At 37.6% G+C, this 16,671-nt stretch overlaps 1 protein-coding gene across 2 annotated transcripts in view; it reads right to left on the bottom strand.

The window, feature by feature from the left end:
• Positions 1 to 16,462, bottom strand: part of TCEA1 (transcription elongation factor A1) — a 40,087-nt gene extending 23,625 nt beyond the window's left edge. The window contains exons 1-2 of one of the 2 annotated variants that reach the window (XM_033126135.1): positions 16,207 to 16,462; positions 5,970 to 6,032 (exon numbers count right to left, since the gene is read on the bottom strand). In XM_033126135.1, coding sequence (XP_032982026.1) covers positions 5,970 to 6,032; positions 16,207 to 16,269 — 126 coding nt within the window. In that variant the 5' untranslated portion in view covers positions 16,270 to 16,462. The remainder of the gene's footprint in view (positions 1 to 5,969; positions 6,033 to 16,206) is intronic. The other variant, XM_033126134.1, reaches the window with a different exon arrangement.
• Positions 16,463 to 16,671: the final 209 nt, after the last annotated feature.

Below are 16,671 nucleotides of genomic sequence, written 5' to 3'. Positions count from 1 at the left end.
AAGTCCATGCTCTTTCCAGCACATCAGTGGTTTTCAAATTGTGCTCAAAGAACACAAAAACTATGACAGGCTAATTATGGGATGATAAATAAAAAATGATACATTATTTAGTAAGTTCAGGTTGTCAGTAGACAATCTTTCAAAACATATGGTCTATGGAAGAAAAAAAATAACAGAAGGAATTCTTAGTGGTGAAGAAAAGAAGGGAACCCTGCTGTAAACTTTAAGGCAGAGGAATAAATGGGTATTTAAGGCTTCCTTTTAAATTATTCAATCTACTCAACAAAGAGATTCATGACAGAAGTTGTGCTCAAGAATTTAGAATAGGTGTTTAGTCAGTGCCCTGTGTCTCTTGGAAAGCAGAGCAAGGCAGGAAACGTTCCATTACAGAATGATAATGGGGACTCTGCATATTTAAAGGCCCAAAATGCTTTGGAATTAGTGTTTTGGTTTTTTCAATCCACAGAAAGTGACTTATTGCTTTTAGAAAATAAGATACTCAGAACTTTTTTTAGTGAAGAAAATACTTCTAGAACTTTAGGACATTTCTAAAACATTACTTTGTCAGCTGATGAAGTTGGCACTTCAATATAAAAAACTTTGCAGAGCCAAGTGCCTGGGCTGGATAGCAGAGCTCACAATTGTGTGGACCCAGAACTGTCCCACTGGAAGCAGCTAACTGCTCAGAAGCGGGGCTTGCACTTGCCGCTGGTGTACTGAGTGTCAGGTCTGCACAGCAGTGACTGACTGCAGCCCTCCTTCTTCTCAGCACTCACTCACAGCTCTTCTTTATCACCACCTCCACAAACGTACCGCCTAAAAGAAAATCTATTTTTGAAATGAGTGGAAGAAATAACCTGATTTACTAATATACTTCTAAAGCTTGGGATTGACAAGAATTAGGAAAAGAAAATGGAATTTTCAGAGGTGGTCAGAAGTGAACAAAGGCATAAGGAGAGCATGAACAAACTGTGCTCTAGGGTGATTGCTTTTCAATTATCACAGGATATTTTTATCACTAAAGAGTCAATGATTTCCAGCTTAGAACCTAAGAAAACCCATGCAAAGAATATAGGCAGATATGGAGAATACAGGCAGCAACTGTAATAAACATACTTATCTAAGGAAGAGATTGTCCAGGTAAGAACAATAAGAAATGTTGCTGAAAGAGGTAGGTGAAAAACAAAAATTTGAGGTAGGTATTTTTTTCCTTTTAGGGGGTATCTTGGGAAGACTAGAAGAAAGTAGACAGAGGAAAGGACTATAAAGCTATTTTACTTGAATAACCTTGTCTAGAATTGCCTCTGAGAATTCCCCAGACTATGAATTTTTCCTAAAAATGGTAGACTATGATTTATATACAGGATATAATAAGTAGGCTATAAAACTGTCTTGTGCTCAAGGAATTAGGAATTGTAGAGTTAAACAGGCTTCTTGACTGCACTAATAAAAGTTTGAGACAAACTATACATCATGAAATTCTAGAGAGAAAAAAATGTGTCTTTGCCCATGATTGGCCATCTGGCTTCTATAGAACACCAGGTATACAGTGAGAAAAACATTACCTTGGAAAGATGGAGAATGCATTAAGCAGACTTAGAGTCAGCTGCATACTGGTGGTAAAATAGAAAGGATTAGTGAGGTCAAGAGACACTGTCAACATCACAGGGAAAAAGCAGATTGCTCTGCTCTAGGAAAAAAAAATCATGCTGTGATCACTCATGAGTTTTTGCCAAGATGATATGAAGAGAGCTATTAAATCTCAAGGAAAAAAACATACAGCTACTATAAAACATTGTTAAAATGAAATTAAAGAAGACCTAAATAAACGGAAAGGCCAGACCAGGAGACTTAAATGTTAAGATTGCAATACTAATGAAATCAAACTACACACAGTCAATGCAATCCCTATCAGAATACCAGCTGCCTTTTGTACAGAAATTGGGAAGATTATCCTAAAGATCACATGGAAATGCAAGGGACCCAAAATAGCCAAAGCAATCTTGAAAAAGAACAAAGTTGGAGGACTCACAACTGCCAATTTCAAAACCTACAGCAAAGCTACACTAATCAAGACAATGTGGTCCTACATAAGAAGTGACATGCAGATTAATGTAATAGAATTAAGAATCCAGAAATCAATCCCTACATTTTTCATTACTGATTTTCAACAAGGATATCAAGAAAATTCATTGGAGAAAATAATATTAAAAGGTGGAACAACCAGATATCCGTATGCAAAAGGATGAAGTTGCACCACTTTTTTAACACCACGCATAAAAATTAACTCAAAATGAATCATAGATCTAAGTGTAAAAGCTATAAGACTCTTAGAAGAAAACACAGGAATAAATTCATAACCTTGAATTAGACAATGGTTTCTTAGCTATGACACCTAAAGCACAAGCAACCAAAGAAAACAGATAATTTAGCCAAAGAAAACAGATAATTTAGACAACAAAATTTTTAACTTTTGTGCTTCGAAGAACACCACTAAGAAAGTAAAATGAACCTAACAAATGGGAGATAATACTTGCAAATCCTGTATATGATAAGGGACTCATATCTAGAATACATAAAGAATGACCACAGCTGAATAATAAAAGGACACATTACCCAAACTGAAAAATAGGCAAACAATCGGAATAAACATTTCTCCAAAGAAGATATACAAATGGTCAACAAATACATGAAAAGATGTTCAACATCATTAGTCATTAGGGAAATGGAAATCAACACCGCAATATTACTTCATACCCACTATGATGGTTATAATCAAAGACAGATAATAACAAGTGTTGACAAGAATGTGGAAAAACTGGAATCCTCATTCACTTGCTGTTGGGAATGTAAAATGGTACAGCCATTGGGAAAACAGTCTGCTGGTCCTCAAAAAGTTCGACATAAAGTTCCCATATGACTCAGCATTTCAACTTTTAGGTATCTACCTTAAGTGAAACAAAAACATATGTTCACACACAAATTTGGACATGAATGTGCACAGCAGCATGAGTCATAAGAGCCAAAAAAGTGGGAACAACCCAAATGTCCATCAACTGATAAATAAAATGTGGAATGTGATATAGCAATACAATGGAATATTTACTATTCAGCTATAAAAAGAAATGAAGTATTGATACATGCTACAACATGAATGAACACTAAAAAGATTATATTGGGCGGCTGGATGGTTAGAGTGCGAGCTCTGAACAACAGGGTTGCCAGTTCGGTTCCCACATGGGTCAGCGAGCTGCACCCTCCAAAACTAGATTGAAGACAACTGGCTGCCACTGAGCTTCTGGAGGGGCGGCCGGATGGCTCAGTTGGTTAGAGAGTGAGCTCTCAACATCAAGGTTGCTGGTTCAATTCCCACATGGGATGGTGGGCTGCGCCCCGCTGCAACTAAAGATTGAAAACAGCGACTGGACTTGGAGTTGGGCTGCTCTCTCCACAACTAGATTGAAGGGCAACAACTTGGAGCTGATGGGCCCTGGAGAGGCACACTGTTCCCCAATGCTCCCCAATAAAGAAAAACTAAAAGAAAAAAAAAGATTATACTAAGTAAAGGAAGGCAGACACAAAAGGTCATATATTGCATGATTTCATTTATACGAAATCTCCAGAACAGGCAAATCTACGGAGACAAAAACTAGACTGATTAGTGCTTGCCTGGGGCAGAAGGAGGGGAGGCAATCTGGGGAGAAATGGGACCTGACTGCTAAAAGGTACAGGGATTCTTTTTGAGGTGACGAAAGTGTCCTAGAATTGATTGTGGTGATAGTAGCAGAATTCTTTGAATATACTAAAAACTAGTAAATTGTATACTTTAAATGAATGAATTGTATGGTATGCAAATTGTACCTCAATAAAGCTATTAAAGAAAGACGATATACACAACTATGTTTACTTTTACCATCCTTTCATTAAGTTCTATGAGAGCAGGGACTTTGTTGTCTTTACCACTACATTCAGCATGTAGAATAATACCTAGCACACAGCAAGCATTTAATAATTACTGAATGAATGATCATTAACAAGTACCCCTTATCTCCGTGTCTACTGCTATTACCTAAGTTCAAGACCTCATCACTGCTCCCCTCAGTAACTGCGTTGCTCAACAAGTCTTCCTGTTCCCAGCCTCCCATTTCTTCCACAGTGCAAATCTAGTCCTGCACTCTCCTGCACTATGGCCTTTTGGCAGGACTGCTTTCAGGACTGCATATGCAGCCCTATATGCCAACTTGCCTATGAATTCAATCCTGTATCTGACCTGCCCTTCGTTTACATTAACTTAAAATGCCACACTATTTCCACATACTGTTTTCTCTGCTGGAATAATATCTTTCCCAGTCCTATCTATCTAGGGATAACCTATTCATATTTTGAGACTCAGTTTCCATTTTATCACCTACATGAAGAATTTTTTGAACCTGCCAGATTAAGTCATCAGATTAAAAAGTGAACTTCTTTGTGCTTCTTCCTGCCCAACCTCTGACAAATGAATCCTATACAGGCTACTATACTTTTCTGTTTGCTTACGTGTCAGTTTTCCTCTATTAGATTTTAAGCTCAATGAGGGGGAAAAGCTGTATCTATCCATCACCCCAACACAATTCCAAGGAATGAAGCATATGAAAAACAGCACAAGTGTGTTATAAATGATAGTCCTACCCAATCTCCACTCCCTCTATAAAGCTACACATTTCTCTTAAATACGTACTGGGGTTACTATGTTGTTTTCGATGTGGTTATCCCCACATAGGCTAGGATAAGGCCATACCTAAGTGGTCGGTACTGTCTCAAAGGCAAGGTTATCCCCAGAGTTAATGTGCCAGAGAAGCTGTTGATTCTTGGACAGGATATCTGAACTGAAAAGACAGGACTTAATGACTTACTTCCTTTCTTTTTCTTGGGTCTAAAGGTCTACAACCTTTTTTGCACAATCAATCTCTTTGGCAATCTAAAGCTTATGGACCCCCTTCTCATAATGCTTTTAAAATGGTTTCAGTAAATACACAGGATTACACCAATTATATAATATACAGTTACAAAATCTTTTCTTAAATATGATATAGTAATACATGTGCACCTTAATTTAAAACATTAAATAAGATCTAGCGTAAGGTAAAATAGCTACCATAATAATGAGCAAAACTGGATGTCAACAGATCTACAACTATAACATGAAGTTAAAATATCTGATTTGTTTCAGTTACAGCTATAAATACTACTAATACAACTATGGCTTACTGCCTTCATAATTGAAAGAAATGTTCAATTTCAGTTAGACATTAGTAAAAATAAATACACGAATTTCTTTTCCAACCATATTCATGCACCCCTATCACTCTACCCTAAATTCTAACTTAATGGAACAGAAACATCAAAGGTGAATAATAAGAAAATAAGAAATGCATAGTAGAAAATAGCCAGATTCGTGTTACTATTTATTTTCCTTTTTAAATTTTTGACTTTTGTTAAAATTTTATTTTTATGTTTTAGTCTTGATAGAACATTAAAGTAAGACTTCAGTAATGAATCTATGCAATGTCTACTAGATATCTGATTGTGTACACAGCTGGCCAGTGCTAAAAAGGGAGAAGACAAACACCTTGCCATCCTCACTCCCGAGGCTAGCTAGCTTCAAGCTGGCAGAAGCTATCGATGACAGAGAAATAAAGTGAAATGTTGGGAGATCAAATCAGGCCCAAGAGTCTATATTCCTTTCACAGTGAGATTTCACTCCCATTGCAATCTTGGAGATTTAGGTCTTATTCTTCTTGAGGAAGACAACATTTTTCTATACTGGCAATTTAGTTGATTATTGATTTATGTTACTATCTTTAAAAAAGAAGTTAATAATGGCTTACAATATAACGATAATACAAAAACACTTATATTGGTATTGAAAATATTTCAAGAATTTTATAATTACCTATTTAAAAATTATGACACATTTTAGCACATACCTGTAATAATTCCAGAGTCATGGGAATATTCTTAAGCTCCTTCAGCAAATCCAATGCTCCAGCCTGTAAGTAAAATAATTTCATACTGAATTTCCCAGATAGTAAAGCAAGAACTAACTAGAGATTTAAATTTATGTATTCCTGTCCAACACTCACTATGGTTCACTTAGTTCATATGAGAATGGTAAATAGACACACACACATGCACACGTGTACACATACATACATGTACATTAGAGAGAGACAGTGAATTAGCTTTCCAAATAGGGGTTGCAACTCAGTAGAGGATCATAAAATCCATTTTCTGCGTTACAACCAGCACTTGTTAAATACTGTTTTGTGAAAGTTTATTTTCAATATTATTTGTTTATATGTGTTCCAAGTAGAAATGTAAAGTACATTTCTTACTGTCGCGCTAAAACACACCCCAAATTTCCACGGAGAGCACCTGCCTGATAAAGGAGCCAACCCTGAGAAAGTGGAAATGGGGTCAGAAGATGCTCAGCACCTCTAGCATTCATTCACACAGGGAGTGGGAGAGGGTATCTTTACGAGAATTCTCATGGTCTCTCTGCATCTCACTAGTCTGTCACAAGAACATTGACTGCTGTCTATCTGGTTCTTTCAAAGTAGTGAAAAGCAATTTCTGGAAAGAAAATTCAGAATTGAAATCTATGTTAAGCTTACAGGCCTGTTCATTGCCAGTTCCCACTAGAAGCAAAGGCTCCCATGTAGATGATGAAGATGGAACAAAATAAGACCCATGGAAAAAGTACATAAAGCACCTCAAGTTAAAAGACGAATGGAATTAGCTGAGAAGTAACAGCACCACCTACAGCTTGTGGCTAAATATTCCAATTTGATATATTTAATCTACCGTATTTCATCTAGTCTAACCCATTCCCTTAATCACATGTTAGTCTAATATCATGTTTCCCTGAAAATAAAACCTAACCAGAAAATAAGCCATAGCATGATTTTTCAGGATGTTTATAATATAAAATAAGCCCTAATGCATCTTTTGGAACAAAAATTAATGTAAGACCCAGTCTTATTTTCAGGGAAATACAGTAGGGCTTATTTTATACTATGAGCATCCTGAAAAATCATGCTAGGGCTTATTTTCCGGTTAGGTCTTATTTTCGGGGAAACACAGTACTCACTTAATGTACAACACTCAAACATCAATATTCTATATCCTACTAATAAAAAATTATTAAACCATGATACTGTGTTTTCTTACTACTTTTTACTTTTGTTTACTGAAAGAATTCTTTTAGACTTGGAATTTTTATCATATATTACCTTTCACATTTATAAAGAGAAAAACATACGCAAAACAAATTGGCTTGGGTGTTTCTAACACTACTTCACATTCAAAGTCCAATGCTTATGAATCATTTTTTGACTCAGATTTAATAATATGTTTTATCCCACAAAAAGTTGTATCAGAAACACTAGTAATGCACCATTTCCTAAAAGAATCCATTAAAGAGCTAAAAGCTATTAGCCCTTAGCTGGCTTTGTAGTGTGTAGAGCTACCTGTTTTCACCCCACTGCTTTTCAAATATTTGGTTCCTCCAGGTTCAAAGAGTAATCCACTAATGTCTCTCAGATTTTCTTCCAAGTCCCTGATACCCATTCTGCAAATGTTGATGCTGGGTTTGATGTTCTGCCTATGAAAGCACATCCCAACAGCCATCTGGCCAATGATTTATGTAATTCATTTTGCTTTCTGAAATGTTAAAATATGAAAACTAGGTACCCTAAGGAACAATGAAACACAGCATATCTCAGGAAAACAGAAAGTACCAGAGCATGTCCCTCATTATGCACCCCACAGGAAGAAACAAGCCTGGAATCTCATGGTGTCATATTTCTTAAATATAAAATCAGGTAAAGGTTTCCAATCACATAATTTTTCCATTTAAAGTTGACAGACATTAGACTTGGCCATGGAGAATAAAAACAGTATTAACTTTTCTTCTAGCAACAAACGGATAATATCATTTTAATTTAACCCAGTATCTCATAAATAGAAACTTAAGTTCAATAGAAACTATGAAACACTTTATTATAAAGGATTTTACTGATTCACTTCTGATCTTAAAATTCCATAAATTCTTTTATTTAGAGGCAACTAAAAAGTGAAACAACAGTTGTTAGAGAAGAAAGCTAACACTGACTTTAAATTTACCATTTATTAAGCATTTCTACAGGAATGACATTTTTGTGAGTAAATGAGGTCTTCGATTGCATATCTGCAAATTCCATAAACAAATACCTTTAAAAACCAAAATATTTCTCATAGGTTTTCAATAAACTCATTTGACAGCAACAGATGCAAAGTTATTTATGTTCTATTTATCCCACTTAAATTACATTTCACTACAGAAATGCAATATCTAATTACTGTATATTGCCCAGTCCTTGATGAGGATATTATGTAATATATGATGTATGTACCAAATTAGCTGTATAAAACCTGAAAAATTTGGAATTCTCAAATATATCAGACTCTAAAGGTTTTAAGAGATTGTGGATCTGTATCCAGTATCTACCATGGACAGTTTTCTTCTCCCTATGTCCATGGGCTATCTGATCCATTTCTGACCTACGGTCAATTAGAAATGAAGATTTTTAAAAAATCACACTTTTAGGAGTCCCTTAAAAAGCAGTCCTCCTTAAGCTTATATAATGCTGTCTGTCACATATAAAGTTTAAGTTGTTCTCCAAGTAGAAGCAATAGATTTCCATTAACTTCATCACTCTCCCTTTTTACTCAGATCTCTTTGGTGATAATGAGGTTAGAGATACATGCTATGGAAGAAAAAGCTAAAGAATACTCATGGGATAAAAATATTACCTTTATCATATTTACACTGTGTTCTAACCAAATAAAATAAACATTTAAATCAAGATTCTTTAAAAGAAACAAACAACTATGATGATCAGAATGAGAGAAAAAGGCGAAAACAGACTGTCATATAATAATCAGTGACAAATACTTATTTGAGTGTTACTATTTGCCAAGCATTGTGTTAAATACTTTAGATATATTATTTCATCTTCACAATAAACCCTACAGAAGCAGGTAACTTTCGTATCCCCATTTGACAGATGAGGAAATTGAAGTCCAGCTAAGTTAAGAAACTTGCACAAGGTCACACGATTACTAACTAGAAAAGGTGAGATCTATGAAGTTCTGTCAAATTATATTCTGTTGCCTCTCAATAAATACTCATTGGCACTGTGCCAGCTCTGCTCTGTGCTGAAGGTACAGCAGCGAGCAAGACAGAAAACCCTTTTTGACTTCAGGGAATTTAAACAAACAGAAATCTTTGGGCATCTTCTTCAAACCCTCAATTACACAAAGAAAGAAACTTGCCCAAGGTCATACCGATGGATAATATAAAAGCACAGGAACTACATACAGTTTCTGATCCTTACACAATTGCTCTTTCCATTCCACAGGTCCACAGGGGGCAGTTCTGCTCTGTGAACTTGGATGAACAGCATTCATTACCAAACAAGAAACTATACAGTCTAGCTTTTTTCAATCATCACCTGCCTCTAAAGGTCATGTCTATTAGATTGCAGCATCTCCTAGATATAATGATGCAAGAGAAAGAAAGATTTTTACCTTAACTTCTAGAGTCAAATTTAGTTTAGAGTACTGGCTGAAAAAAAAAACAAAAACTCTCATACTACTTTATTACATCACTGGTATTCCTGTCAATGGAAATAAGTACTTTTACAAAATATGGTATTCAAACCTGTGCTGAGTCCCAGTATATACAAGACTGTACAAGATACAAACTTCCTTCTCCTCGAGGACATGTAAGAAGGAGGGAGCAATACAGAATATACGTACAGTTCAGAACATGGGCTATATATATGACAGATTTAGATTCAAATCCGTGTGCTGTCATTTCCTAATTATAAGATCTTGGGAATGTTATTTGTCCTTTTCGAGCTTCAGCTGCTTTATATGTAGCTATGCACAATACACCGACCTCAAATAGTTAAAATGGTCAAATGAGGTAATAGAACACATATAAAGTACCAAAATAATGTGTCTAACACATGGGAGATCGTTATAAGGGTTACAAAGATATTAAAAGAATTATCTATTTCTACCATAACAATTCTCAAAAAGCCGTAAGCCAGCATTTTAAGTGAGCATTATTTAAGCTCAATCAACTCAAACACAAACAATTCTTAGTAACAATTATTCTGAGATTTCAAGGCTGAAGAAATTAAGATGTTCTTTATTTCTTTAAAAAAGGAAACCCTAAATTATAAGTATCTGAGTTACAGCTCAACAACATCACTAGACACTAGGAGTTATAATTTTACTATGTGATCTCAAATTTGTAGTTATTCCACACAGCAAAAGCACAAGCAATTGAAAAATATACAAATTTGACTTTATCAAAATTAAAAGTTTTTGTACTTCAAAAGATACTATGAAGAGTGAAAAGACAACCCACAGAATGGGAGACAATATATGCAAATCCCGTCTGTGATAACAGTCTAATGTTTAGAATATAAAGAATTCTTACAATTCAATATAAATACTCAAAAAATGAGCAAAGATTCTGAACAGATATATCAAAGATACGAGGTGTGACCGAAAACTATAGTGAATGTTTACATTAAAAAATGTATTACAGTAAAAGACACATTGCCATTAATCCCCCTCAAAATACTCCCTCTCACTTTGAATTCACTTATGCCATCGTTCTTGCCACTTTCTGAAGCAGTTCTGGAAGTTCTTTTTTGTGAGTGTCTTTAGTTGCACTGTCAGATTCAAAACGTTTTCCTTCCATGGTCATTTTGATTTTAGGGAAGAGCCAGAAGCTGCATGGTGCCAGATCCAGTGAATAGGTGGATGAGGACACCCTGTAATGTTTTTATTTGACAGAAATTACCATACCAGAAATGATGTGTGACATGGAGTCTTTCTGTTGTGATCACAAAATATGGTGAATACTGCTGCAAAGTGCCATCCAATGGAAAGACAGGGATCTTCAATACAGGAAGTGGCACGTTGCATCTTAGCAACAGTGTGTGACAAGTTTCAACTTGTTCATACAGCCGGGTGTGAGCTATGTTTGAGAGAAGATGTCTTTTAAAGTGTGCCGTAAAGTATCCTCTATCATGACAACGCTCCATGTCACACATTGCTTCTGGTATACAGCACTTCTGTCAAAAAAACGTTATGGTGTGTCCTCATCCACCTTATTTACCAGATCTGGCACTGCGCAACTTGTGGCTCTTCCCCAAAGTCAAAATGATTCGGGACATCAAAGCAGCCAGGACAATGCAACTAAAGACACTTGTGAAAGAGGACTTCCAGAACTGCTTCAGAAAGTGGCAAGAATGATGGGATAAATGTGTTCGAAACAAGGGGAGGTATTCTGATGGTTATAATAAAAAAGATAGATAACATGTTGAAGATGTGGTGAAACTGGAACTCTTATACACTGTTGTTGAGAATGTAAAATGGTACAGCAACTTTGGAAAATAGTCTGGCAGTTCCTCAAAAGGTTAAACATAGCTATCATATCACTCAACAATTGTACTCCTAGGTATATACCCAACAAAAATGAAAACTTATGTCCACACAGACTTGCACAAAAATGTTCTCAGCAGCATTATTCATAAAAGTGGAAACCACCCAAAATGTGGTGTATCCACCAGCACAGTGGCGTACTACCTAGCAATACAAAGGAATGAAGTACTGATATATGCTGCAACATGAATGAACCTCGAAAACACTAAGCAAAAGAAGCCAGTCACAGAAGACCACATATTATATAATTCCATTTATACAAATACATACTGTATGATTCTATTTATATAAAATGTCTGGAATAGGTATCCATAGAGCTAGAAAGTATATTAGTAGTTGAGAGGGAAGAAGGGAGAGATCCGGTGACAACTTAATGGGTTACTTTGTGGGTTTCTTTTTGGAGTGTTGAAAATGTTCTGAAATCAGATAGTGGTGATAGTTGCACAAATCTGTGAATAAACCCAAATCCATTGAACTGTACATTTCAAAAGAACGGATTTTATTATATAGCTCAATAAAGCTGTTAAAAAAATTGTGTAGTTGTTCTAAATTTTGCTTTATGTTAATCAATCCAACCCTAATATGGAAACGAATGTGTTTTTTTAACCAACCCAAGTATGATAAGACAGAAATATACACATTTTAGGAATCCCAATTCCTAGGAAATTCTAACATCCAATCTCAACTTCTCCCTGCAATTTAATTCCATCAGCCCTGAGCCTTCAATGAAAAGAAAAGAAAAAAAATCAACATGACTCAAAATAATCTCTCCATGAACTTGAAAATTCTCAGTTCTTCCCTCACTTCTCCATCTACAGTCTAGAGTCATAAATCCTTTATAAAGAGAATTCAGTTTTTTTAGCCATTACCGTATCTCAGGCACTGGCAAGAATTTTATATTCATTTAATCTTTACTAAATTATTTCCAATTTATCACCAAGAAAAACATTTTAGAGATGTTAAGGAACTTGCCGAAGAACACACAGCTAAAGTTCAGAAGAGCCAGAATTGGAACCTAGATTAGGAGTCAGACTTGCTTATTGACATCAAGTCAAAATGATAAGAAAAAAACAGCTATTACCTGAAAATTTGAAACTAATGTATATGGATTATCATGGCCTTCGAGTGGCTACTGCTAATACTGTTTAAGATCAAGTATACCTATGGGACAACATTCTGGGTAGTACTAGATCAGGATATTGATTTGGTATTCAGGGAAACCCATCTGCCCCAGAACAGCAAATACCCTTACTTCCTGGTCTTATATTCACTTAAATATACCCACTACAACCCCAAGAAAGAAGGATTCCTTGTGGTTAATCGGGCCCAATGTCATAACCAGAGTTTAGCAGCTATTGTTTACAGAGGCCTCTTTCACACACTACATCCCAGGAAAAAACAGCAGACTGACTTGCCAAGCCTCCTATACTGTGTTCCTGCTCTCTAAGCAGACCCTTAGTAAAGAAGCTCCTGACTGTATTTCAGCCAATGGGACTGAGACCTTCCTTGTCCAATCAGAGCTGTGCAGCTATATTGGTTTGCATCTTTACTGACCACTCAGAGCAGCTCCATAATTACCAATCAGAACAGTGCAATTTGGACCAATCAAACTGCGAATTTGGAGTCCTCATTTGCATAAAATTAGAACTACTGGGAACCAGAGGTAGGCACTTTTCTCTATAGAAGACAGCCTCTCCTTTGTCTTGGTGGAGCTCATTTTTGGTTTCTATCCTAGACTGTGTTTCCAGGTTTGCAAGCTGTTTCACTAGAGCTGTTTCACACAAATAAAGTTTTCTCCCCTCACGGAATCCCAAATTGGGGACTCCTGTTGGACTGGATTGGTGGCAGCAACCTTTTGTTGATACCATGCAAGGTTCAAAAACAGATGCAAGGGTCTTCTAGAGAAGCACTGAAGCTTAACATAATACCAGCTTTGAAGAAAAACATTTAAATTCACAACTTCGTTTGGCCACTATCTAGCTATTTGGCTTAGGACAATTCACTTTCTAAAAATTTAGTTTCCTAATTTTTAGAATGGGGATAACACTTACCTTGCAAAACTGTTAGTAATAAATGAGATAAGGTAGGTAAATATTTAGCAGAATGCTTGGCTCAGAGTAATAGCTCAAAAAATGGTAGCTGTTTTTCTTATTACTTAAATGTGACAGTTTTATTAAATATCCAGTTTAAAAAATATCCAGTAACAGCACTTAAATTTGTCAATTCGGAGGACAACTATTACTTTTCAAGCAAAGTTTAATTTTTCATAGTATAATAATATAAAAATGGCTCACAGAGAAAATATGGAAACCAGAAAAAAAGAGAGAGAGAAATAAATCTACCATAATCCAACAACCTCCAGAACTTCTATTAAATTACTGAACACTTAAAAAGTTATTTGTAGGTTTTTGTGCTTTTACGTTGGTTGGGGAGGGGGGCAGGTTTTTATACCAGTAAAGTTTTGAACTATGATAAAAATGAGATTTGAGGATTACCTGCAGAGTTTAACCTCATTCTCCCCCACACTCATTACTAAAGATCTGAAAATGTATTTATAATTTGAGAACTGCAGGTAAATACAAACTGGTCTTCTCTATACTTGCCCACTAAGGAATTACTCGTTTTTGGAAACATCTATAGGAACAGAAAGGAAGGGAAGACAAAGGAAGAGAAGGGAACAAACAAAAACAAATAATTAATGAGTTAGATGATTTAGGGATACACATTATAACCTTAGAGAAAAATAATTACCCAATAAATGGCCTTTTTCCCTGGGAGCTTTTACTTTGGGAGTCTGGGATCTTCACGCAGAGAAAAACTTTCCAGTTTAAACAAAATAACAGAAATGTTCAACCTATCAAATAACCAGAATTCATTCACCACTTGCAGTGGGGAATGAAAGGGCTGTGTCAATAGGAAAAATAAATGGCATAAGCAATGTCTGGAATAGAACACAAACAGGAAATACTTTAAAAGGCCAAAATTGCAAATACAGATCAACAGTGTATGAAATTAAATACTGGGCAATGCACCTGTTAAAGTAAAAGAGGAACAGACTATGAAAACTCAAGAATTCAGTGTTAAACACTACTTCCTGCTCTGTCCTGCTCTGTAGAATGCTTGGGTCCTGGCTTAATTCACATTGCACAGTATTTAATTTAAGTAGGTGAACTACTTAATGTCTCTGACTCAATTTCTTATTCTGTAAAATGGATAGACCACAGCTGTGTTGTGGGTCTCAAAAAAAAATTGCACAGGGGCCGACCCACTGGCTCAGGTGGTTAGAGCTCCATGCTCCTAACTCTGAAGGCTGCCGGTTCCATTCCCACATGCGCCAGTGGGCCCTCAACCACAAGGTTGCCAGTTCCTTTCCTCCACTCCCGCAAGGGATGGCGGGCTGCGCCCCCTGCAACTAAGATCGAACACGGCACCTTGAGCTGAGCTGCCGCTGAGCTCCCGGATGGCTCAGTTGGTTGGAGCGCATCCTCTCAACCACAACGTAGCCAGGTCGATTCCTTGACTCTCGCTAGGGATGGCGGACTGCGCCCCCTGCAACTAGCAATGGCTACTGGACCTGGAACTGAGCTAGCCCTCCACGACTAAGACTGAAAAGACAACAACTTGACTTGGAGAAAAAAAAATTGCACAGATGCTTTGTAACTTTAAAAGAGCTCTACAAATCTGAGCATCCCTTTTCTCCTTCACATTAGTTTGACACGGAATTTATTTCATAGCTGGGAATAAGTTATTTCAGGCACACTGATACTAAAAGTATGCTGAGCATGGTGAAACTAATTCAAGTAAAGACAACTGTGGACGTTTAGCTGAAAACAGATGACTCTGAAGCAAGGAACTGAAAGCGGTACACACAGGTAGACAAAAATGCAGAAACTGGAAAACAACTCAAACAAACCACAAGAGAACAAGTTCACATAAACACATTACCAATAAGAAGATAATGCCACCAGTATTAACTGTCAACCACTTAAAAGTACCAAGCAATGACATTTGTCCAAATCCATCTACCAGCATACCCTAGTGTGTATGCTTTAATCATAGCTCTTTTGCACAGCTAACAAGATACTTTTTAAAAAACGTTTAGCAACTTGCCAAACACAGTGGCATATTCGGCCTTTTTAATTGGTAAACAAATATGTAGCGCAGTTGAGATAATCAAGTGAATGTTTAGCCTTCTTCAAAAATAAGATTCAGGAATTTTACCCTTTATCAGAGTGATGTTTAAAGTAATTCACGAATCTCTACTTGACGTTATTTATAGTTGTTAGTCAAAGATTTCGGAAAAGAGAATTCTTTCAAATAGTGAGGGCTTTCTACACTTTTCAATTCTTAAGCTAAATTAGCGAGGATTTACTACCACGAAATTAAAATAAAAGGAGAGGATGCCTCTATTAGGTTTATTACGCGGTACTAACAACGAGAAACTTCCAAGTACCCAGAACCGGTCCTAACGCCTGGGGCCGCCAAACCGCACTGCCTCCCCCAGGACGCCGGCGCACTCCACGCCGGCTTCTCGCACAAGGAGAGATGGCGTGTGCGGACCGGGAGCCCCCACTGCCCGGCCGAGGGCCCACCGCGTCCATTCCCCGCGGCCCCCGCCCGTCACCCGGCCGGCCGGTCCGCGCCGCCCGCCGCGCTCACCGCGTTCTTCTTCTGCACCATCTTGTCCATCTTCTTGGCAATGCGGACCACCTCGTCCTCCATGGCTCCGGCAGGTCTTCACCCGGCCCAGCCCGTTTGGGACGGGATGTGGGCGAAACTGGGGCAGAGGCAATAGGAGGACGCGAGCTCAGGCACTCGAGAAGCGCAGCACAGCAGGCCTGGGCCTAGGCCCTTTCACACAAATCAAGCCGGCAGCGGCGGCGGCAGCGGCGCGGTGGCTCCACCTCCACAGGCAGCACCAATCGAGCTCCGCGCGCTCCTGCAGGCGCTACCAACCGAAAGCGGATCGCTGGGAAGGGGCCCGCCAGGCGGGGGTAGCATCGGTGCGGTCAAGGGGAAGATTAGCGAGCCAGGCGGCAGTGTTTCCCGCCAAGCAATGGTAAAAGCCTGCAGGCGGCGAGTCCGACTTTTGCCACGCGTTCGGCTCCGGCCCCGCATCCACAC

This window comes from Rhinolophus ferrumequinum, chromosome 14 (assembly GCF_004115265.2).
Source record: "Rhinolophus ferrumequinum isolate MPI-CBG mRhiFer1 chromosome 14, mRhiFer1_v1.p, whole genome shotgun sequence".
NCBI lineage: Eukaryota > Metazoa > Chordata > Mammalia > Chiroptera > Rhinolophidae > Rhinolophus > Rhinolophus ferrumequinum.
The sequence above is the reverse complement of the archived record's forward strand: the minus strand, read 5'-3'. Positions and strand labels throughout refer to the sequence as shown.